General features: G+C 38.9%; 1 protein-coding gene across 1 annotated transcript in view; it reads left to right on the forward strand.

Annotated features, from left to right (window-relative positions):
* The window catches only part of g2e3 (G2/M-phase specific E3 ubiquitin protein ligase), a 78,967-nt gene that overhangs the window by 12,541 nt on the left and 42,315 nt on the right, over positions 1-24,111 (forward strand). The window contains exons 4-9 of the mRNA XM_043698495.1: positions 2,614-2,715; positions 6,129-6,253; positions 9,523-9,688; positions 12,674-12,780; positions 13,303-13,419; positions 18,740-18,864. Coding sequence (XP_043554430.1) covers positions 2,614-2,715; positions 6,129-6,253; positions 9,523-9,688; positions 12,674-12,780; positions 13,303-13,419; positions 18,740-18,864 — 742 coding nt within the window. The remainder of the gene's footprint in view (positions 1-2,613; positions 2,716-6,128; positions 6,254-9,522; positions 9,689-12,673; positions 12,781-13,302; positions 13,420-18,739; positions 18,865-24,111) is intronic.

Consider the following 24,111-nt stretch of genomic DNA (forward strand, 5'->3'; position numbering starts at 1 on the left):
CATGAATAATTGACTTTTTAGTGCTTGTGGTATGAGAAAGAAGCAATCATGGCTGCATATAAAGCTCAATTGTATTGTTCTTTCCATCTCCAAAGTTTATTTGTGTGCTTGGTGGAAGCTGCTGCATTTTCTACAGGTTCCCTTAAGAATTTTGAAACTTCTCTATCACTAGTTAAATCAGTCCTTCCTCTGGTGGGATGACCAGAACTGGGCACAGTACTCCAGTTGGGATCTAACTAGAACTTTATCAAGGTTGAGTTAAACCTCTGATTTTATGTTCAGTGCCTCTACTTATGAAACCCAAAGTCTGTCACATAATTGCTCACCATACTTTCTCAATGTACCTTGCCACTTTCAAAAATGGAAGCACATACATACCCAAATCTCTCTGCACTGTTTAGAGTGCTGCCATCTAACTCTGTGTACTCCTTCTGCCAAAAAATATATATCTCTAAATTATTCCACGCGCCACTTGCTCTTTCTGCAAGTCTACAGGTAGTATTGTAAGCAACTCTCACCCTCACTATTTGCCACTTCTCCAATGTTAATGTAAAAGATAAGTTGGGGAATTTTGCCTGGCAATAACTCTGAAAAGGTCAGGGATCTTGTATAAATTCAAGACTCCACAGTCACGATCAACAACATATCCCTCCATTCAATTCAGACATTTTTTGGCATCTTGGGAGTATCCTTTAGATTGGGTGACAAAGTCGCCATTACCTCACAAAAGCAAGCTCAGCATTTGGTAGACTTGCTCAAACTTTTGGAAAAAGGATGGAATTTGCCTCCAGAACAAAAGTCACTTGCATCACTTTTTTTTTAATGGGTGCATGACTTGGACAAATATGTCATCCATAAAGCAGTAGAAGTGTTCTATCTTTGCTAACTTTGCAACATTAAGCGTTAGTACAAAAATACCTAGCATTGAGATTCTTACCAGTGTGTTACACTTTGACCCAGCACACTTACTGCAATCATTTGATTAGCATGTCACATATAGGTTACCAAGGTGGTACTGTACAACCGGTGTCAATTTTCTTTTATTGAGGGTTCTTTGAGATTTCTCGATCATCTTTTTTTTGATTTTTGGGTTTTTTTTATTTTCAGATTTACTTTGCATTCTCTCTGTCTGCTTTGTTATGTCAGGTATAGTCACTATTTGTCATTACCTTTTGTACTTATTTTGATGTATGTGGTAGTTAGACTCTCAATATAGCCAAAACATAAGGAAAGGGTAAGTTTCCCAGGTGTTACACAATTTAAGTTGGTATAATACGACTGCCATAAGTTACCAACAAATTTTTTTTCCAATAATTGACCCTTGGTTTAAAAACAAATATAATTTGCAAGAAATTAATTATTTGCAATTTGTTTTCCTGAATAACAGCTAGATATTGTTTTATTGATAGACTCCCTTTGCCAGCCTCTCTCCATCTTCCTGCCTCCTTTTGTTGCCACTGGCATCTCCAGCCCTTCCTCTTTGCAGTCTCCTCTCACTCTTTTTTACTTCTTGTCTATGCAGCACTCCCACCCAAATTCCTTTGCAACCCCTTACATTGCTCCCTGACTCCTCCACACCCTCCCGCCTTCCCCTCAGCAGCTGCTCAGTGCTGCCCACCTGAGCCATCTGCTTCTACTGTCCTTTTCTCATCTGGTGTCACCTGGCCAGTTGTCTTCTCCCTCTGGTCTTGCCTGGCAAACTTGCGTTTCCCTGACCATGGCCACCTTGTTCAAACACCACTACTCGCCTTCTAACTGCTTCTCCAATCACTGGATATTTCCTTCTGCACTTATTGCAAAATGAGCAGCAAACATGGGGAGAAGGAGCCCATTTTTGGGTTAACACCTTCCAAAACTTCAATTCTACGTGTAAACATTTACTGATTGCTCACTCCATGATTCATTTCTCCTAGGTGACTTGGCCCCTTTCCAAAATGAATGCTCTACAGTCAACTGAGCATGGAAAAACAGAGCAAAGGGCATCCCAATTTGGGTGTAAAGACAATCTGCAAGTTAACCTGAGCCTGCAGGTGGTGTCCCAATCCAAGGAAATAATATCACTATTTTGGAAAACTTAAATCAACATGTATAAATGTTCCTGCTATCCTATCCAGTAGAAATATTCAACTCCAAAGGAGCTAATATAATTATTGTAATTTATTTAACTACAGCTAAACTAAGAAACTGTCATGAAAAACAGAAATTGTTGGAGAAATTCAGCAGGTCTGGCCATCTCTCTGGAGAGAAAGCAGTGTAAATGTTTCAGGTCAAGCCCTTCTGAAGAAGGGTCACTGGACCCGAATGTTAATTTTGTTTTCTCGCCACAGAAGCTGCCAGACCTGTTGAGCTTTTCCAGCAATTTCTGTTTTTGTTTCAGATTTCCAGCATCTGCAGTTTTGTTTCATTTTGGTAAGAAACTGTCGTACTTACTGCTACATCACTGCAAAGTATTAAAGTTATTTGCTTGAAAAGACAATAGCTAACTGGCAGTTGTAATGAGAAGCTGACCTTTCAAGACAACCTAACTAATATTTAATTTTGCTTTTTGTTTTCTCTTACAAAGTAATAATGCAGTTATGTAATTTTGGTGTGTATTTTGACATTTTCGTATAGATTATGTCAAGTGGCTTGTATCAACGTGGGGAAGAAAATGAAGGAATTTATGGGTTCCTAGCAGCTGATATCAAAAAGGAGATGAAGAGAGCTTCAAGAATCGTATGTCAAATATTCTTATGAACTTGAGCTTCTTCCTTGTTGCTCAGTTTTCATTATGTGAAATATTTGCTCTGTGATTTGGTAGAGGTTTTCATAGTTGATGTACCATGCTTGACACCATCGAATCCTAATATAAACTGTACCTCGGTCTCAATGTTGGGAGTTTTTTTATTTATTCTATTTGCAAATAGGTCAGTTTAGTTGATCTGTCAGACAAATTGCTCATTGACTAACATTTGCTGACTCGTTTTATGCTATGCTTTGTTTTCAATATTCTCTAATTCGAATCTTCACTAACCGTTTAACAAGTCAGTGCAAACTTAAGCTAGCATAGAATTTTTCCAAAATCTGAAAATGGAGGTAGATATATTTCTTTTTCTGTCAGATTACATTGCATAGTTTCAAAAATTGGAACGTTATTCTTTTGCTTCAAGACTTGTACGCACATTGATTAATTTAAACCCAATTCCGTCACTTACAGTTCATATAAAGTAATGGAATTAAGAATTACATCAAATAATTAAAACAGAGTCAGCATGACTTTGGTGAGGGGTGGGGGAGGTGCGGATTGGAAATCATACCTGAATAGTTTGCTAGAATTCTTTGGAGGAAGTGGCAAGCAGGATAGATAAAGAGAACCATTCAATGTAATATATTTTGCTAAGCTACTATTTATGATCCAAACGAGAGGGGATAGGTTTAAGTTGAGAGGGAAATAATTTAAAAGGGACCTAAGGGGCAACATTTTCATGAGGGTGGTGTGTGTATGGAATGAGCTGCCAGAGGAAGTGATGTAGGTTGGTACAATTACAACATTTAAAAGACACCTGGATGGGTATATGAATAGGAAGGGTTTAGAGGGATATGGGCCAAATGTTGGCAAATGGGGCTAAATTTATTTAGGATGTCTGGTTGGCTTGGATGAGTTGGACTATAGGTAGAGCATGGAGACAGATATCTCTATGACTCAATGAGCGTAAAATTTTACGCACTTTGATATAATTGAGCTATTGTGCTGATAGGCTACTTATACTAACAAGTGTTGCTTAAATTTTGGACAGCAATGTTTGGGAGCATGTTCGGGATGAAAATTCGAGGATTTGTCCCGAGCAGTTGCATTTATGTTGAAGACAATGGGGTTTTGAAAAAAACCAAAAGCTGCAAGATATCAATGTAATAGAAGGAAGTATGAGTGTAAGTGGTTACAGAGCTGGAGGGACAGGTTTTTTTCTGCAGTGAATGAGATGGAAGAAGTTAGAACATGTGGATAGTGAGGGACACAAGGTAACTGTTCTATAACTACACTGCCAAAGTAGACCAACAAAGGGATGCTGGAGTGAAAGATATACAGAGGAACCTTGATTATCCGGCATTCAATTATCTGAATTTTGGATTATCCAATTAAATCGCAAGACACAGGTGCTTGGCTAAATGATGTTATCCGGCTTTCGATTATCCAAACATTCGATTATCTGAACAAAATACCCTCTGCCCATGTTGTTCAGATAATCAAGGTTCCTCTGTAGGTATGTCTAAAGCTTTTCTTTTGTGAGTGAGGCATGATGGAAGTGTAATATAAATGCACATTATTTCTGGCTGTTAGATGTTATGTAAGGATGCAAGATTTCAACAAATCAGTGAATTAAGAGTAAGGAAACAAGGGAAGATTGGGTAATTCCTTTTGGTGCAGGTGACGAGAGAAGAATGGACTGTGATATTTTGACAAATGAGAGGAGCACACCACATGAAGATTTTAAAGGGGAGAGGAGCAATGAAACATTGTAAAGTACACAGGGAGAAAACTAGGAGAAGAGACTAGATTGTATCATGGTAACGTTAAAGGATCAAACAACCGCTGATAGGGGATACCAATAGCAGCATTAGTAGGCTTTGCAAGTGGCAAGGTGTCACCACCAAATGTTACGAATAGCAGAATGAAATAAGGATTACAGTTACAGTTTTTTCCCAATTCATAGATTGCATTATGTTTGTTTCTGTTCAGTTTTTTTACAAGTTCATTATCTTGGTTTCGTCTTTACAATATATTCATTGATTCCATCCCCGAATCCTACCAGCAAGTCCCTTCGGTCACTTTGATAACATTTATACAGGTCTGGTCCTGCCCAGCTCACCTGCAGCCAGACCTAATATCCAACAGTTTAGCACCTTCGTGCTTGACTGTTTCGAAAGGCTCACAGCTGGCCCCATTCATCCTCCACAGACTTCATCTCTTCAAAAGCTTCATGTATACCCTATCCTCCACTATGTCCTTTTTTTTGCATTCCTCATTTTCCTTCATTGACATATGATCCTCCAGAGTTTCAACTTCAAATTAGTACTTTATTTATGGATAGGCTGATTTGGAGATTTAATTGAGGTGCACTAAGTTACATAGGCTCCCTATGTACTAGAAAACAAGGAATGCTTTTCCTTGGCAAAGAAAATGGCTAACCGGGTGACAGAAATAATTTGCAGAAGTATTAGAGATAAATAAAGACTTTCCACCCTGGGTGGCGTTGGGACCTGCAACTTGCTGCCTGAAATGGAAGCTGGTAGAGGCAGAAATTCGACAATTGGATATATGCTCGATGTGCTGTAAGCTTTTAAGCTACAGATTGACCTGTATGTGGTATCAAACTGGTTTAGCTCTTTTAGCTGTCTTCTGAAATTTATTTGATTCCATTTCTGCTGCTTCCAGTTGCCAGTTCCAGTTGTTTGTGGTAGTGGCTGTTATATTGGATCTTAGTCAATGTGGTTGTTGATGGGGGTCTGTGGATGAGTGCCATACCCCTAGAAGTCCTCTGGCTGTCCTCTGCTTAACTTGAATCTTTAGCAAGAATCCATGTAAATACTATACGAAACACTATATATGACAAACAGGCAGACAATTAGCAATCTGCATCCACAGACTACTAGCCACTAAACATCACGACCAGCTGACCCTAGTAGCCATCCATACTGATTCAACTGAGGCAACACATTAATCATAGGACAAGCTAAACAGAGGAGAGTCAGAGAATTTCTAGAGGGATGGCACTCATCCAAGGGCTCAATTAAGAAACACATAGACCTAGACCATATATACCGGTCACTGCAATGAACAACCAGAGCAAACAATCTCGGCAAACATACCCACAACCATATCACACTTTACATCCAATTTTAAATATGTTTTTGTTACTTGTAAGGAATTTAATAAAAATTAGCTGCACTATCTTTAATAAATATTTGCTTTGCTTTGTGAATTGTGAGCATGTGTTTAAACCACAGTGTTTGTGGTATTCTATTTTGAACAAATATTCATAATTTCAATGGACTGTTAACCTGAAGGGAAATTCATAATTTTTGTAAAGCTTGCAAAATGTTTGGTTTTTCAAACAGTACAGTAAATGCTTAATATTCAAATTTTATAGAGGTGTCGAGTGTGCAGGAAATGTGGTGCGTCAATAGGCTGTGCAGTTACGAAATGTCCAAGGAGCTATCATTTTCCTTGTGGTGTGGAGAAACAGTGTATTTTCCAGTTTACTGGAGAGTTTGCGTAAGTTCTCAACGTATTTACTAAAGAATGTTAAAAGTCTTTTGTTTATTCAATACCATTCTCTTTTTCCTCTCGCCCATTAGATCAAACTTCACGGAGGTTTCTCCCTATTAATCATGCTGAATTCTCTTTTCTACAGTCTCTACTGCTGTCTGTTATACTTTCTCCAAACTCTTCTCACCCAGGACACTCACCTTTTGCTCCCTCAATCTGTTTTCCCTCCAGACCACTGATGACATCATTCCATTCCTGGTCACCATTTTTGCTAATGGATCTCTAACCTTGGGTTCTATCTCCCTTCCCTTAAAATGTCACCCCCTTAATCCTTGCAAACCACTCATGCACCTTCACCACCTTTTTTTTTCCTTCAAAAGTCATTGAATATTTTGCCAGTTTGCAAATCTGTGCCTACCTTTCCCACAATTCTGCTTGAAATCCTCCATTGTATTACAAGACCTTTATCGATGTTATTGTGGCATTCTATGTGACCGACTATGGAAAACTATCCCTCTTTATCAACCTGTCTGTAGCCAAGCCGTCCTCTTCCCATGCTTTCCTTGTGTTGTCAAGCTGAATGAAATTACTCTTGCCTGGCTCCATTTCCTTTTATATCTAGCTGTAGCCAGGAAACTATCTGCAACGGCTTCTCTTCCTGCTTCTTGGTAATCGACTATTTGTCTTCTACGTGATGTTCCTCAATGATGACAGATGAAAACACATCAAATTCCACATGTTGACAACACCCAGATGTAACACTCAATCATCTTTTCCAACCACATTATCCGAAATCCAGAGTTAAAATTCTTCCAACCAAATACTATGAACGCCAAAGACATCTTTGAAATTAAGAGACTTGGTAGCACTTTTATTTTTGATAACACAGCTGTCAAATGTATTGCATTTCAGTGTGTTAAATGTGCTGCATATGCACATTGTTCCCAAATTAGACACCCAAACAGGTAAGCAGCTCTCTTTTGTGTGGGAGAATTTCTAGTTGTGTTTTTCACAAATTGAAATCACCAATTGCATCTTGCTGTATGTACAGGACCACTAACCAATAATAAAGTGGGATTTTTTTCTTTCTTTGTTCTCTGACCTTGGGGAACACTGAAATAGCTTCATTTATTGCCCATCCTTGGTTGCCTTGAAGATAGAAAAGGGCCCACCTTGAACTGTTGCAGTCCATATTCTGGTGGGCATCTATGTGAGTATTAGGTAGGAAATGTTTGGATACTGATTCAGTGGTAGTTTTGTTCCTTGTCGTTCGAACCAGATTTCTGGGCTCATCACTATCATTGTGTTTCTATTCCGAAGTCCAGATTTAAATGCATCTAAACTACTTCCACCCAAATACTATGAAGGTCATGAAATTATGACGTAGCTTAGTAGCGCTTATTTTTGATAACATTCCTATCAAATTTATTGCATATCTGCTATATTGAATATATTGCATACATAAGTTGCTACCCAAATTAGGCACCCAAACAATCACTCTATTTTTGGAACATTGGATTTTATATTATATCATTAGTCTAAGTTAAGAGTTTGGAAGCTTTCTTCTCAATTGAAAAGTTGTCATTTCCCCCTTTGAATATTGCTTTCATATGTATTGTGGATGAATAAACTTCCCAGCACTTAGGTGAATCCCGTAGTGAATGACCTGTGTATGATTTGCTTAATTTAAGAAACTGCCAATAAATGTCTCAAATGAATACTTAACTAATATGACTCTGTATAAAGTTGTAAACTGTTAAAAATGTCACTTTCCTTGAATGGATTATTCCCTGTGTTTGTGTCGAGTCAAAGAGCTGTGCAGTGTGGAAACAGATCCTTCAATCCAAATCATCCATGCTTATACACTCCTGGCACAGTTGGGCCTTGAGACCAAGCCTTCTGCACAGTGGTAGAGTCATTATTACTGCACCTCAACAAAACGTTCTACAACACACCCAATCTGTCCTTCAATTGACATTCATTCAATATCTCTGTTTATTAATGCACAGACTAATTTTATTCCTGTAGTTTTCTGTTGTCTCTAATGCATTCTTTTTTAAGTGTCAAGATTCCTTAGCTCCATCATTTATTTATCTCTCCGATTGCAAGCTCGGCATCACCTAATCTTCTGCTGATTTACTTCAATTCCTTTTTTTAAATTTGATGATGCCTTTGTTTATTTTTGTTTAATGCTTGCCCAAAGTGTCTGATTATAAGGCTATTATATCAGTGAGGAAGGAATAGCTATTCTTGTTGATATTGCAATATACATGTCACTTGATGAGATGGAACTACTTCAGAATGTACTTGATGAAACTATTGCCTTGAAAGTTGGTGACTGTTAACCTATTTGATATGTAAACAGTTTGGTCTTGTGGCATTGGACTTCTCTGTATTCAGTTAATTCTTGATAATATGGCTTAATTGTTGTTTGTGATTTAGTATGTTAAAATGAAGAACCAGGCAGTTAATTGCCTTGTGATGCAAAGGTGAAAACACATTCAATTTTCAGACTTGATATTTTCTTTACACATTCTGTCAACTTGAAAATAAATTGGAGCACTGAAGCAACCCTTTTTACCTACCCAGTTTGAGTTGGTGTTTGCCATCCAAGCAAACAGTAGTCTTATTCCCATGTGTTTTCCCTGTTTTAATATTCTTCAATTTATTTTGTCTTCAAGTGTCAATTGAACTTGCTGTTAAATATTGAAGTAATCCATGCCAGTTACTGATTTTAATAATGCATGCCATTCCCATCACTTTCTTTGGAAAAAAAGTTTTTTTTTCTCCTTCATTTTATCATCTTGCCTATAGTCTTGTGGTCTGGCTTCGTTCAATCCTTTTTCACTCCAGCATTGGTGATTTTTAAAATTTTATTCAAGCCCATCCTTTCATATTTTAAGCATCTCTGTCAAATTACCCTTTTATCTGTTGTTCTATCAAATGTTTGTATTTTCTTTTGCAAAGAAGGATCTCCAGGACCCGTGCACTGCTTGCAATTGTGCAAACAGCATTTTTATGTATGAAGTCCAAAATATATGCAATAATCTGTGATCCTACCAATGTTTTACATTGACTCACTATTAATATTTCAGGTTTTATATAAAAATCATCTTGCTGTCAGCTCAATGATTTATTAACTTTCTAGCCGCAGCCACTTGAGTTACTATACGTTGCCATTTGTCACTCTCTGCTAAATTGTAGGAAATTGCTGAATCCCTTTTTCCATCCTTGCAAATTTTTAAATTGGTGTTTTTATCCTTTTAACATTCTAGATCTTACTGTTGGGACCACAGACCACAGCAAAAAGTACCCGCTATATGGTCAGGTAGTACATATACATGTGCTATCTGTTTAGAATCCATTGATCCAATTCCATCATATGAGGTTTTGAAGAGCCCTTGCTGTAAAAACACATGGTTTCACAGGCAATGTGTGCAGGTAAGTAGTAAAATATTGAATGAGTTTCAATTTTAGAAATTGTTTTGGTTTTGGTCTTCACTTCAAAAAAATTCCAATATACTTTACAGCTTTGAAAGTATTTTTGTTGGTTGATGGTCTCCATTGTAAAATGGGTATGCTTAGAGACCAACAACTAGCAGTATTTTGTAAATTTTCAATTTTACTGAGTTTCACAAAGCGGTTCTCTCCCTAAGGCCTAGTGAGATTCCTCAGCATATTGCCAAAACTCTCCTTTATTAACTACCTACCATACCCCAATAGTGCCCTCATCCGATGCTAGCTGGATTCTGTCATATCACCATACTCGAACTTGCCATTGTCGAGATAAACTGGCATCGCTTGACAGGTATGATACAGGACAGGAATGTCCTTTTACTCCAGGACTGGCAGAGGACACCAAACCATCACACTCTGCCCTCCTGCTTCAAAGTTACCACTTGGATCATTGCATTCTTGGTCATCTTGAGGAATGCTGAGCAGTGAAGGAAGAAGGTCAATGGACCTCTCTTGTAACAAAGGTAAATACTATCACTTTGTCACTGCTGCCTCACACTCCAGTCTCTGTAAATGCAGCTACCTACCAGTAGAGTTTATGCTCCTCTTCTCTCTCTATGATAGTTTCTACAGGAGTAGAGAGTTGAAGTTAAAATTCAATCAGCCATGATCTTACTGAATGACTCTCAGGGTTGAGTGGCCTACTCCTGTTCCTTGGTTCCTATATTATATGGAACATCCCCTTACACTTGCTCCCATTTTGCAATGCTCTTTCCTCCTAGACCTTCATGACCTCTGTGCTGCTTACTCACTTGCTTGGGATACATCACCTTTTTCCTTAAAAGCGCCAACACTAGCGGCTGTGTCACCTAAGTTGATCTGACTTAAACCCACACTTTGTCATTCCAGAGAAAACAATCCAAAATAGGGTAGAAAGAGCTGGTGAGCTGCTTGATATTCAGCTCCGTACCTCCTCTGAGGAGAGAGACCTGACCTTAATCTCCTGAGTGGCTGATTGTTAGTAAGTTAGTAGGTAGTAAGTTTGCAGATGACCCCAAAATTGAAGGTGTTGTGGACAGGGAAGAAGTTAACCTCTGAGTACAGCGAGATCTTGATCAAATGGGCCGATGGAGTTTAATTTAGATAAACGTGAGGTGCTGCATTTTGGAAAAGCAAATCGGGCAGGACTTATACACCTTAATGGTAAGGGCCTGGGGAGTATTGCTGAGCAAAGAGACCTTGGAGTGCTGATTCATAGTTCCTTGAAAGTGTAGTCACAGGCAGGTAGGATAGTGAATAAGGCATTTGGTATGCTTGCCTTTATTGGTCAGTGCATTGCATATAGGAGTTTTGGAATACCACGTGTAATTTTGGTCTCCCTGCTATAGGAAGGATGTTGTAAAACTTGAAAGGGTTCAGTAAAGATTTACAAGGATGCTGCTAGGGCTGGAGAATTTTGAGTTATAGGGAGAGGCTGTACATCTGACTGTATGATTGACCATGCCCAACACCCTAGACTGATATCAGAAGCTGTCCTTGACCTACATTGAGGATCCCTTGATTGAGGACTGCTGACAATTACAAGTATCCTGGTTTGTGGCAGTGTAAAATGGCAAAGCAAGACTGAAGTATTAGGAGTCTGGTAGCTCTGGCTAGTGGGTAGTAAAGCACATCAAGGCAAGGCAGATGTTGAGTATCCAGAAGAACTTGAGGTGGGCAAGTATTATGAAAGCAAGCAAATAGCCCTGTGGTGCAACCTCATCAGTTGGGAACCTGAGCTTGTACACAAAGCAGTATATCAATGCAGGTTGCCAGTGCACCTCAAAGCACTGAAGCATCCTGTAAATGGATCTGAAAGATGTCACGGTGATCTTGAGAGGTTGACAGGCATTGAGGGAATGAGTGTGGCAGGTGTCCTGGTGCATGCCCTGAGTTGTTCCAGGGTCCAGAGGAGCAAGCAGTGACTTGAAATTGCTAGCTTCCCCCCTCTGATCTGGAAACTATCAACCTAGTTTACTCGAGACAGGTGGAAGCCTGCATATTAATGAGGAGAGATTTGCAGTTAGAGGCTACAAATAAACAATGCCACAAATAATTCCCATTAATGGACATCTCTCCACTTCTTTGCAAGAACCTCATCTCAACGCTTGGAACTGTTCAAAAATTCAACAAGTTACTCCTAATGTTGAGGTTTTGGTTGATTTCTCATGTGAATCTCCCAGATTTCTTACCATAGCACGAATCGTTCAGGTCCCTATAAGCTTCTATCGCTGTCCCTGCTAACATAAATTGTACTAAATATTTCCAGAACCACTTTGTTCTTACTTCAGTCATTTTAGACCGATGCAAAATATTTATAAATTGTCTTTTATTCTATTGTTCTTCCAGAGTGACTTTGCCCTCTCTCTCTCCCTAACTTTTTTCTTTTTTGTATTCTTAAGAATATCTGCTAGCTTGCTTTCATCATGTTTTTAGGCTTTGAAAACACCCCTCCCCCCAACCCTACCACCAACAGACTATTCAACATATGCACGCTGGTTTTAGTGTGATCAGTGTTTATTATGTTTCAGCTTTGATTTATCTGCTTAGCCATGGAATACAATTTTTTTTCATGTTTTCATTTTACCTTTCAGGAGTGTTTCATACTCCAAACATCTTGCATTAATAGATTCCACATTGCTGATTTGTGCATCAGCTTAACTTTTGTTAATTTGGGCTTTTGTTTTGTTTTGCTGAACTCTTTCTTTTTCCAGTCCATTACCAATACCTTTGACTTGTTGGTATCTAAGTCTTTGAATTAACTGAATACTGTAGCTTCTTCCCCGCTGCTCTTCCACTATTTGTCCGAATGACCTACCAACTATTTAAGATGGGTTTGATTAAGATTGAATTGTCTAGCAAAGTGAATGCTAAATACTTTATTACCATTTCAGTATTTTTAGTTCATCCAATTATCCTTTCTTTTCATAGTATCAGTCCCTGAGTGCTGGGATGTTCTTCTTCAAGTGCACTATATGCAATAATAAAGATGAATTCCAGAAAGAGATGTTACGAATGGGGATCCATGTTCCAGAAAAGTATGTGTGCATTTACCAATAAGAACTTATGCAATTTTATTAGTTAAATAGGTAGTGATTAATAAATAAATTGGAGCCTTTTTATTTGTTCTTTTGCTTATGGGAACTGCTGAGAGGGATAGTGAATGCAATTTATAAGTAATTTAATTTATCATGACTGGTGATCCTGTTCCAATTAGTTGCTATAACTTTAAGGACTTTATGCCAATTCCCTCATTTCGCACTAATGAGTTCTCTGAGCCATTTTTCCTAGTGGCAGGATAAGTGATGGCTATTATTTTGCCTTTTGAAAATACAAAACACACAGGTTTAGAAAATCTGGTCTTGTCTTGAAGATAGGTGGCATTGAAGTTGTTGTTTAATGTCCCAGGATGTGCATGAAGCTGTAATAGATTATAATGACCAAAACCAGAGGAGAACATAACATTTCTCAGATATTGATGACTCCTTGTAGATGACAACCCTTCACTTGAACTTTATATTCTTCTGCTCTTAATTGTTTCTCTTTTTCTTAAAATAAAGGGATGCATCTTGGGAACTTGAAGAGAATGCATTTCAGGATTTATTGCAACGTTACCAGCGATGTGATGCAAGAAGATGTCTCTGTAAAAATGGAAGAGAATATGTAGAACCTGATAGGTAACAGTTAATTTTCCCATGAAAACTGCTGAGTTAGCAACCTTAAATTAAGAAAATCTGTGATTATTTAATTCTTCAAAGATAAGTCTTTTTTTTTCCCCAAAATCCAGTGTATTATGATTCCGTTTCTATTTAAATTTGGTGTATAAATGGTCTTTTAGATGCTTTCTCAAAGCTAACTACTCTCTATAACTGTAACAGTAACAAAATATCTTCTATTAAATACCACCAACATTATCTGGCTGTAAATTTAAGTGCCTCTGAGGGGGTGATGAAATCCTTTTGTTTTGTACCCACTTGTACTGTATAAGTGCAATAATCAATATTCGGGAAGCTTCTCGAACACTGGCCCTAGCATAGTTCATGTGGAGAATGCTCCATCCACACAGTTCCCCAACGTCTCCCCAGTGCCTCACAAAATGGAACCCACTTCTTCCATGTCAGTCTGTCAGCCATCTATTTATCTCCCTAATCTGATTTGCCTTGTGCATATAGCTCAAAGGGTGGGGTGGGAGGGGTAAGGATGAGGGGTTGGAGAGGAGAGAGGGAATCATGTCAGTATGAGGTGATTGGTACCAAATTTAGAAGCCAAGCCTTTTAATGTTCAGATTACAGAGATGAATGCATAGCTGAAAGACTGACATGGAAGAAGTGTGTTCCATTTCGTGGGGCATTGGATAGAGTTAGGATCTGTATGGATCGAGTGTTCTCCACATGAACCATGCTAGAGCCAGTATTCTTGATAACTAGGGAATTTAAACTAGAGAATTTTAATTCTAATAGGGGAACACAAGATGTGGTAAATCGGTAGAATCGAGACCAATGTGAAAGATATCAACATGGGAATTAACAAACTTCTATGGCAGAAAGGGGTAGAATGTATAAATCTAATAGATAAGACTAGGATTTACAAAGAATAAAAATAAAATTAAAGTCTCTGTATCTGAATGCATATAGCTTTCACAACAAAACAAATACTGAGAATGTAAATAGAAATGAATAAGTAGGACTTAGTAACTCCTACAAAAGTTGTAGGATTGAACCTGCATCTTGAAGAGTACAAGACATTTCGGAAAATGTGGAGGACCAGCTCTGTTGGCTAATATTGGTATTAGCCCAACAGAGAGGGCTGACACAAGTTCAGGGAACCAAAATGTGGAGACCGTTTGAGTAGAAATGCAAAATGATAAAGTCAAGAAGTTACTTCTGTGTGTAGTATACAGATTTCCCATCAATAACCAGTCAGAGTGGCAGCATAAAGGTGGAAATAAGAGAGCTAGTCAAAAATGCACAGTGACAATCGTAAATTTCAATTGGAAAAGCCAAATGGGCAAAGATGAGAAATATATTCTCGAGCCAAGCAGACTATTGATTAAGTATTGAGCAATGAGACAGAATTAATTAATGATCTCATTGTGAAGGCACCCTATGTTCAAAATACAATTGAATTTTACATTCAGCCTGAAGGAGTGAGGAATAGGTCTGAACCTATTGCTTAAATAAAAGCAATTAGAGAAGCATGGAACAAGAATATTTTAGAACATACAGAATAGACACATTCCAGCAAGTCAGAAAAATTCAAGGGGCATATGCACATAGAAATGTTAAATTATATCATATTTAAGGAAAAAGCAGGTAATTGTACAAAGATAGGTGGCAGATCAGAAGATTGGGCAGAATATTTTTTAAAAAGCAAATTGAAATATTAGCACGAGAAAAGGTAGGCAGAAATAAAAACTAGCATTTGTGTAAACATTCAAGAGTTAACGAAGTGAATGTTCATCCTACAGAAAGTTAGACTGGAAAATCAGTATTTAAAAATAAGAAAATGGCAGATGAATTGAACAGAAATTTTGTACTTCACTATAGAGGATACAAGTAAAATTCCAGAAACAGTGGTAAATCTGGAAATAGAAAGGAGGGAGGAACTTGGGAAAATTTTTAGTAGGCTGACAAGTGCCTGGATCTAGATAAACCTCAACTTAGACTCTTAAATGAAGTGGCTACTGAGGAAGTCAATACATTGCTTTATTTTCCAAAACACCCTTGATTCAGGATGGACCCATTAGATTGCAAGTTAGCGAATGTAACTCCTTTTATTCAAAAAAGCGAGGGAGGAAGAAAACAGGAACATTCAGGCCAGTTGGTTTAACATGTATCACGTGGAAACTTCAAAGTTACTATTAAAAAAGTAATAGAGCACTTTCAAGGTTCAAGGTACGTAAGCAAATTTAACATTATTTTCTGAAAGGGAAATTTATATTTGATCAGTCTGTTGGAGTTGTTTAAGGAGGTACCATATGCTGTGGGTAAAGGGGAACCAGAGGATGTACTGTACTTCGCTCTTCAAAAGCATTTAAAGGTGCCACGTTAAAGGATATTGGAGAAAATAAAGGCTCCTAATGCAGGGGATGGCATATGGTATGGATTGGTTGGTTAACAGGAAGCAGAGTGGGTTTAAGTGGGTCTTATTCAGCTTGCGACAAAGTTCTTTACTGGTACCTCAATTGCTTATCTTTATGTAAAACACTTACTTGAAGTGATCTTTGTCCAGTCAGAAAATTTGGAAACTAAGAAAATTAAGTTGTGAAGAGGACACAAGATTATAAAAAGATATTAATAGGCTGAGTGAGTGGACAATGATGTGGCAAATAGAGTTTAATGTGGGAAAATGTGAAGTTGTCCATTTTTGGTAGGAAAAAGAAAAAACATGTGTAAATGGTGAGAGAATGCAAGGCTCTGAAATGTAGAGGGATGCTGATGTTCTCATGCCTGAATTGCATAAGATTAGTATGTGGTACAACAAATCATTAGGAGAGCTATTGGAATATTACTTATCATGAGTGAATCGCTTTTGAACTGTCTCCAATGCCAGTACGTCCATTTTTTGGAAATATGGGGACCAAAACTGTACTCTGTCCTTTAGGTGTCCCTTCACCAACACCCTGTTGAGTTGTAAGAAGACTTCCCTATTTTTAAACCTACAACCCCCCCCCCCCCCCCCCAAAGCAATTACAGTGGTGACCCTGGAATCCGAATGCCCTATTGTTCGAACAAATCTGAATCTGAACACCACATAACGTTCAGGTCACACATTGTTTGTTCAGTTCGTCCCCAAAGTAGTCGTGAAAACATCTCACATGTGTCCATCACTAGACTACCTCGTGATTTGTGCTGGTTTCTTTAATTATCACCCTTGTGCATTCACCATTGCACCCAAGAAGAGCAGTGAAGCAAATAAGTGCATTCACCATTAGCACTCCTCACTAAGGAAAATCAAGTTATTTTCATGTTAGTACATTTATTTCTTGCTTTTGTAAAATGTTTTTTTTGGGGTCCAGAAACTGATTAATTCACTTTCCATGTTTTGGAATCTGAACTTTTCGCAATCCGAACAACCTCCTGGAACAAATTAAATTCAGATTCCAAGGTACCACTATACATCTAAAATACTCCTTCCATGACTTGCTGCATCTGCATGGTAGCTTTGAGTTTTACACACAAGAATACCTTGATCCCCTTGTGCAGCACTTTTTTTTGTTTTGGAGTCTTCATCTGTTTAAATAATCTCCTATGACTCTTCCTACCAAACTGTGTGACCTCACACTTGCCTACAGCAAACTCCCAAGTTTTGCCCATTCACTCAACCGGTAGATTCCTCATGCAGATTCCTTATAATCTTAGAATTGTCAGAATTATCAGGCAGACAGCGAGGATGATATAAATTGCCCTCAGCTTGACACAGGTGAGCAGAAAGAACTGATCAGTTTTAGTGTAGATAAGTGTATAGAAGATTTTGATAGAAGGAATGAGGAAAGGCAATGTAATTGTACTACTCTCAAGGTACTTGGGATACATATGCATTAATCTTTGAGGTGACAGCATACACTGACAGTCGTAACAAAGCACATAGGATCTTAAGCTTCCTAAATAGAGGTATTCAGTAGAAGATGAAGAAAGTTATTCTAAACTTTTATAAAACTCCAGTTACGCCTTGTATTGCATTTAGTTATGCACACCCCACCTTCTTTCAAATCCTCTGCTCTGAAGAGAAGTGTGAAAATTTATATGACCAGGTTTGATAAGATAGATGAGATAAATCTGTTTGTTACCTTATAGTGTAATGACTAGGGGACATGTACTTAAGATTTTGGGCAAGAGATAAAAGAGGAATATGAAAAAGTTTTGTGCGGCAAGTGGTAACACACTAGAACCTGCTGCCTCTCTGGTGAAGGAAGTGGGAAGATTGATTTCAAAAATAAATTAGATTGTTACTTGAAATAAATAAATCTAGGAAATTGAGCAGCATGTTAGGGGGTTGATTTGCTCTGCTGACCTGTAAGAAATTGGATGTCCCAGGGGTAGAGTGGTATGTTTCTCTGTCTTGCAGAAAGAATATAAAAAATTTACATTGCCATCTCCTGCTATTCAGAATCAATAAAATTTATTTAAAATGTAGTTAAAATTTTAGCCACACCCCACTATTTTAAAAAAGAACTATTTACACTAGATCTTGCTATTATGGAATGATCCAAGTCACATTGTTTCTGGAAATAATCAAATAACTATATTGTCTTAAGTAGCATGTGACTACAGGGGAGTTGCTGAGGGTTGTCTTGTGGGCATTACTAATGGTGATGTGAAAGGAAGAACAGTTACTTGTTTAGAGAGCTTCTCTTGATAAGTGTTAAGTGATTCTCCAGAGCTTGTACTTAACAAATTTTGACTGTTCACAGAAGTTGGTGTATTGCAGTTGCGCCAAGTGTGTAAGAGTGTCAAGAAAAAGAACTTTTCTGGGCGGTATGGTGGCACAGTGGTTAGCACTGTTGCCTCACAGCGCCAGAGACCCGGGTTCAATTCCCGCCTCAGGCGACTCTCTGTGTGGAGTTTGCACATTCTCCCCGTGTCTGCGTGGGTTTCCTCTGGGTGCTCCAATTTCCTCCCACAATCCAAAAATGCGCAGGTTAGGTGAATTGGCCATGCTAAATTGCCCGTAGTGTTAGGTGAAGGGGTAAGTGTAGGAGTATGGGTCTGGGTGGTATGTGCTTCGGCGGGTCGGTTGGGGCGAAGGGCCTATTTCCACACTGTAAGTAATCTAATCTACAAGAGAAGTCGGACTTTCTGGGTTGTTCTGCATGTCACTGATCTAAGCAATTGTCTCATTGCCTAATCCACGAAATATCACCATTATTATATCCATGTCATAAAATATTAGAAAATTAAGTTGTCTCTTTTGTCTGTTTGGAATTAAGTGATACTTAAAATTGCAGTTTGTTTTTCTTTATTAGGAACTTTTATCAGTGCAATTTCTCTATTTCAGTAAATGGGACATTGTACTCTGTAAGTACTGTGGCTCCAGCGGGACTCATTTGGCCTGTTCATTTTTGGCAATCTGCATGGAAAATTGGGAGTGCCCAGATTGTAGACATATTGTATACAAATCAGGTAACTTCTGGAAATGTGATATTACTATTTTTAAACCTTTTTATTTGAAGTGTATAATAACAGGTTTATATTTGCGATCAGGATCTTGTTCACATTAGTTCTAGTGGAGTAACTACTTAAAGTTAATTGCATCATTTACAATATTGATTGGATGGACTGATGCTAAGATGAGATCCACACAATTTATGTAAAACTCTTAGTGTGAGATCTCGAAAGCCAAATCCATTCCATTTGGTAGACAGCCATCATTATTATTGAAGCATTTTAGTAGAATAAATGTAACATGTACCTCTAAAACTATGTTACGTGGAATATGTGGCACAGACATGGACAATTTAGCTCAGCAGGTCAAAGGAGCATTTTATACTCCACACAAGCGGCCTTCATGTTAAATAAAAACAATGTTTGAAAAACTGAGCAGGTATGGCAGCATTATGTGCAGAAATCAGCAGAATTAACATTGAGTCCAATATAAACCTTCTTTTGTACACCTTGCACCCTGTTTTGTTTCACCTAATTGCTGTATCCTTTTATTCCTTTCTTTCTCATATCTGGCTTCCATTGATAAATGCATTAAGTGTTCTCCTGAAGTACTCCCTACAGTTGTAAATACTGCTTGGTCACAATGACTAATAACATTCCTCAAATTCCTTATTCACTGACCATCTTATTTATAATCCTTGTTTTTACTCCATAAATGGAAATATAAGCAGATTTCTGCAGGTGTTGGAAATGTGAAATAAAAGCAGAAAGTGTTAGAAATTCACCTGTGGGGAGAGTAACTGAGTTAACCTTTCGTGTCCACTTTGCCATTTCTACAGAGCTAATGACAAATGTAGAAAAGTAATAGGTTTTGTACCTTTAGAAAACGATGAAGGGAAGTAAGTGGAACCAAAGGACTGGGGTGGTTAGTTAGTGTGGGAAATGGGATCACTGGTGTCACAGAAAAAGGCAAGGCAAATGGTATTAGTCATTGAGAAGAGATAGATCCAGAGTAGTTAATAATAGAAAACAAAATCAAGAAAACTAGATGGTGGGGTAGCTCAAAGAGGAAGGAAATAAAATGGAGGGCAGTGGCCATGGTCTGCAATTGTTGACCTGAGTCCAAAAAAGGTATAAGATGTCTAAAAGTAAAATAAGGTGCTATTTCTCCATATTATGTTGGGCTTCACTGGGGTGCACTCTGGAAAGCCTAGCAAACAGACAAAGTGAGTATGAGAGCAAAATTGTGCATTAAAGTAACAAAAGACCAGAAGGTCAGGTCATGTTTGCAGACTGAGCAGAAGTGTTCTATAAAGCAGTTACCCTGTCTGGGTTTTACCTCTCCAAGAGAAAGGAGAATGCATTATGAGCACTGAATACGAAAAAAAGTGCAACAAAGACCCTCTCCCTTCTGGAAGGGGTATTTAGATGCTTTGTAAAGGGATAAAAGAGCAAATGATGTGACACCTGTGAATGCATGAGAAAATGTCATAGGAGGATGAGGTGTTCAGTATTATAATCTCACTCCTCACATATATGGATTCACAACCCATAGTTGGTGAGGTAGCCCACAGGCCTGATTTTTTGTCCATTTTTTTATAAACATGGTTTTATTGAAAAAAATATTTTTTTATGTTACAACAAGTACAAAACAATACAATTCAAAAGAGTACAAAAAAATCCCCAGCCCACCCTCATGTACAAATGTATAAACATATATATAGAATAAAAAAAAACAAATTGGCTATTTAACTAAATAAATAAATAACCAACAATTAGCTAATAAATAGTAATAACTCAGCCCAGCCAAACAAAACACTTATACGTTCACAGTTCCACCTCCCTGGATATTGGACTTGTAAAACACAATCGTTACGGCTATATAAAAGCCCTTGTTAGTGTGGCAGATAAATCTGTGTCAAGGTGTTCCAAAAAGGACTGCCATGTCTTATAAAAATTCTCAGTTTTGTGGTGAACCATACTTGCGAGAAACTCCAGGGGAATATGCTCCATAACAATCTTCCGCCAACCCGACAGGCCCGTGGGGTTTTTGAATATCCAACCTAGCAAGATATTCTTTCTTCCACAGAATGTGATAATATTGAAAAGTTTTTCTTATATGCGTCTGCAGGCAATACAGTGGGCAGGCCCAAAAGGAGAGAGAGATAGGGTCCTTCTCCACCCCAACACCCAAAATCCTCTCCATTGTGCCCACCGCAGCACTCCAATATGTTTGAAGCCTATTGCAAGACCAGGGACAATGGGTAAGAGTGCCCGTACAGACCTTCCACTTGGGGCATGCTGAAGAAACCCTGGATTAAATTTTGACAAAACAGTCCAGAGCCAAGTGGACCCCCCTGTGCAGAATCTTCCACTGTAAAGCATGGGACCTATTGCAAATTGATAGCTTCCTTGCATTCTCCCAAATATCCTCCCATGCCTCCGAGGAGACTTCAACACCCAGCCTCTCTCCCACATCCTGCAGTCGATCAAACTCATCTGAGGGGGCACCCCCAATTGATGATATAAAGTACTGACAGAAAGTGTATTCTTAGCACTTAGCATCCCCTCTCTATGTCGGATTTGTAGGGATCTGTCAAAACTGTGGTCTTTTTTTGAATAAAATCCCTAACTTGAAAAAAACAAGAGGTCTCTATTAGATAACTTGTATTTCCATGCTACCTGATCGAAGGACATCACTACGTCCCCCTCAAATACATCGCCCATGCAAGACACACCCCTTGCTGCCCAACGTTTAAATCCTGAATCTATCATCCCCTGCATACCAACTAAAGGTGTAAACAAAGATGTTTTGCCAATATTGCCTTCCCTGTGCTGAATTGCCCTGTATGCTTTAACAGTATTGATAACTATTGGGTTATGGTAATATTCCCTAATTGTCCTCATTTTTTCTGAAAACAGCAAACTGGTAAGGGAGCACCTTGCCTGGGAGGCTTCGATATCTAGCCATAGTAGAAGAGGATCTCCACAAACCTAAACCCAATCACTCACCTAAGACAAAAGCGAGCCTAATTGGTAATTTTTAATGTCTGGAAGGCTCCCCCCCCCCCCAAAAAAAAAATCTGAGAGGCGGTTGCAGTTTAGCTAATTTAATGAGGGGCTGCTTTTGATGCCAAATAGAAGAGCTGAACCAGCCATTCAGCCTCCTGAGAGTTTGCTTATTGAAAGTCGGGGGGGGGGGGCATCTGTATAGAGAATATTTATCTTAATAAGCACTATCTGACCCAACCACGAGACTGGAAGTGCCTCCCATGTTTGAAAATCTTGTTTAATTTTTTTCAAATAATTGGATAAAATTGGCTTTGAATAGCCAATTCAGAACTGGAGTAATGAATATGCCCAAATACACACAACCCCCTGTCACCACCTAAGTGGGAATCCATAGTTGCCCTCAAGACAACTTCGTAAGACCGTCCATAGGCATAGCCTCTGATTTTGCAGCGTTAATCTTGTACTCTGAAAAAGCACCAAAAGCATGAATGCATTGTATCGGGCGAGGCACTGAAACTGCTGGGTTTGTCAAAATAAATTAGGACATCGTCTGCATACAATAAAATCTTATGTAATTTTGCCCCCACTTCTGGAGCTGGTATATTGGGATCCCCACCAATGGTTCAATCACCAACGTAAAAAGCAATGGTGAAAGGGGACAGCCCTGCTGGCTGCCCCTAAGAATTTTAAAATTGCTTGATTGGACCCTGTTGGTGATGACCACCGTGAGAGGGCCAGCATAGAGAACTTTTACCCATTTTATAAAGACTTCGCCCAAACCAAACTGCGCCAGAGTATAAAAAAGATACTTTACACTTAATTCTGTCAAATGTCTTCTCTGCATCTGGAGAATCACCAATCCCTGTTTTGACATGCTTGAAATACATTGTGCAACCTCCTAACATTATTGGAGGCTCTGCGACCCTTTATGAAGCCTGTCTGATCCTCTTTAATATTAGAAGGTTACACAGTCTCCAGCCTTAAAGCCAGAGTCTGAGAGGATTTTAAAGTCCACACGGTGGCACAGTGGTTAGCACTGCTGCCTCACAGTGCAAGAGACCGGGTTTAATTACCACCTCAGGCGACTGACTGTGTGGAGTTTGCACGTTCTCCCCGTGTCTGCGTGGGTTTCCTCCGGGTGCTCCAGTTTCCTCCCACAGTTCAAAAATGTGCAGGTCAGGTGAATTGGCCATGCTAAATTGCCCATAGTGTTAGGTGCAGGGATAAATGTAGGGGAATGGGTCTGGGTGGGTGCACTTCAGCGGGTCAGTGTGGAATTGTTGGGCCGAAGGGCCTGTTTCCGCACTGCAAGTAATCTAATCTAATCTAATTTCAGAGTCAAATGGGCCTGTATGAAGCACAGTCTTTGGGTCCTTCTCTTTTTTTTTTCAAAGGATAAGTGAAATATTGGCCTCTCTCAGAAATGGTGGGAGACAGTCATGATTGTATGAATCATTAAACATATTGAGCATCGGGCCTGACCGTATATTTATAAATTCCTTATAGAATTCACTGGGAAGTCCGTCAGGACCGGGCGCCTTTCCACTCTGAAACTGCCTCACAGCTTCCTGCACTTCTTGCTCTGATAATTGGGCATTGAGAAAGGATTGTTGTTTGAGAGTCATACCCAGGAGCTTCAGGTCCTTTAAAAAAAGATACCATTTTGGCCTACCCCTCCTCACAATCCTTGAATTGTATAACAGAGTAAAATCTCTGGAACGACACATTAATCCTTTTAGAAACACATATTAGGTTCCCAGATCCTTTCCTAATCGCTGTAATGGCTGGTGGGGTACTCCTTTTTCTGGCAAGATATGTTAAATATTTGCCTGGCTTGTCACCGTGCTCGTGTAAAAGCCATCTCCTTCTTTGCCATCTGCGTGAGCATGAAATTCAGTGCAGACCACAGCGCCATAATCCTCTGTAGTTTGACCAATGAGGGTTTGTCAAAGTAGGCCTCCTTGGCTGCCTCCAACCGTGCTTCAAGGAGGCATTGCTGCTCACCCTTCTGTCACTTCCTACTGGCGGAATATGAAATAACTAACCCCCAGCATTGGCTTTGGCAGTTTCTCAGAGAACGAGTGAGCTACCAATCGAACCTATGCTGATGTCTAGGAACGCCTGAAATTCCCGAGAGATATACTCCACCTTGAGGATAAAGAAATCCATTCGCCAGTACCTTGAACCCATTGAAAAGTCCTTAGTCTTAACTATAAGATACACTGGAGCATGGTCAGAGATAGTGATATTACT

This window comes from Chiloscyllium plagiosum, chromosome 10, assembly GCF_004010195.1.
Source record: "Chiloscyllium plagiosum isolate BGI_BamShark_2017 chromosome 10, ASM401019v2, whole genome shotgun sequence".
Taxonomy (NCBI): domain Eukaryota; kingdom Metazoa; phylum Chordata; class Chondrichthyes; order Orectolobiformes; family Hemiscylliidae; genus Chiloscyllium; species Chiloscyllium plagiosum.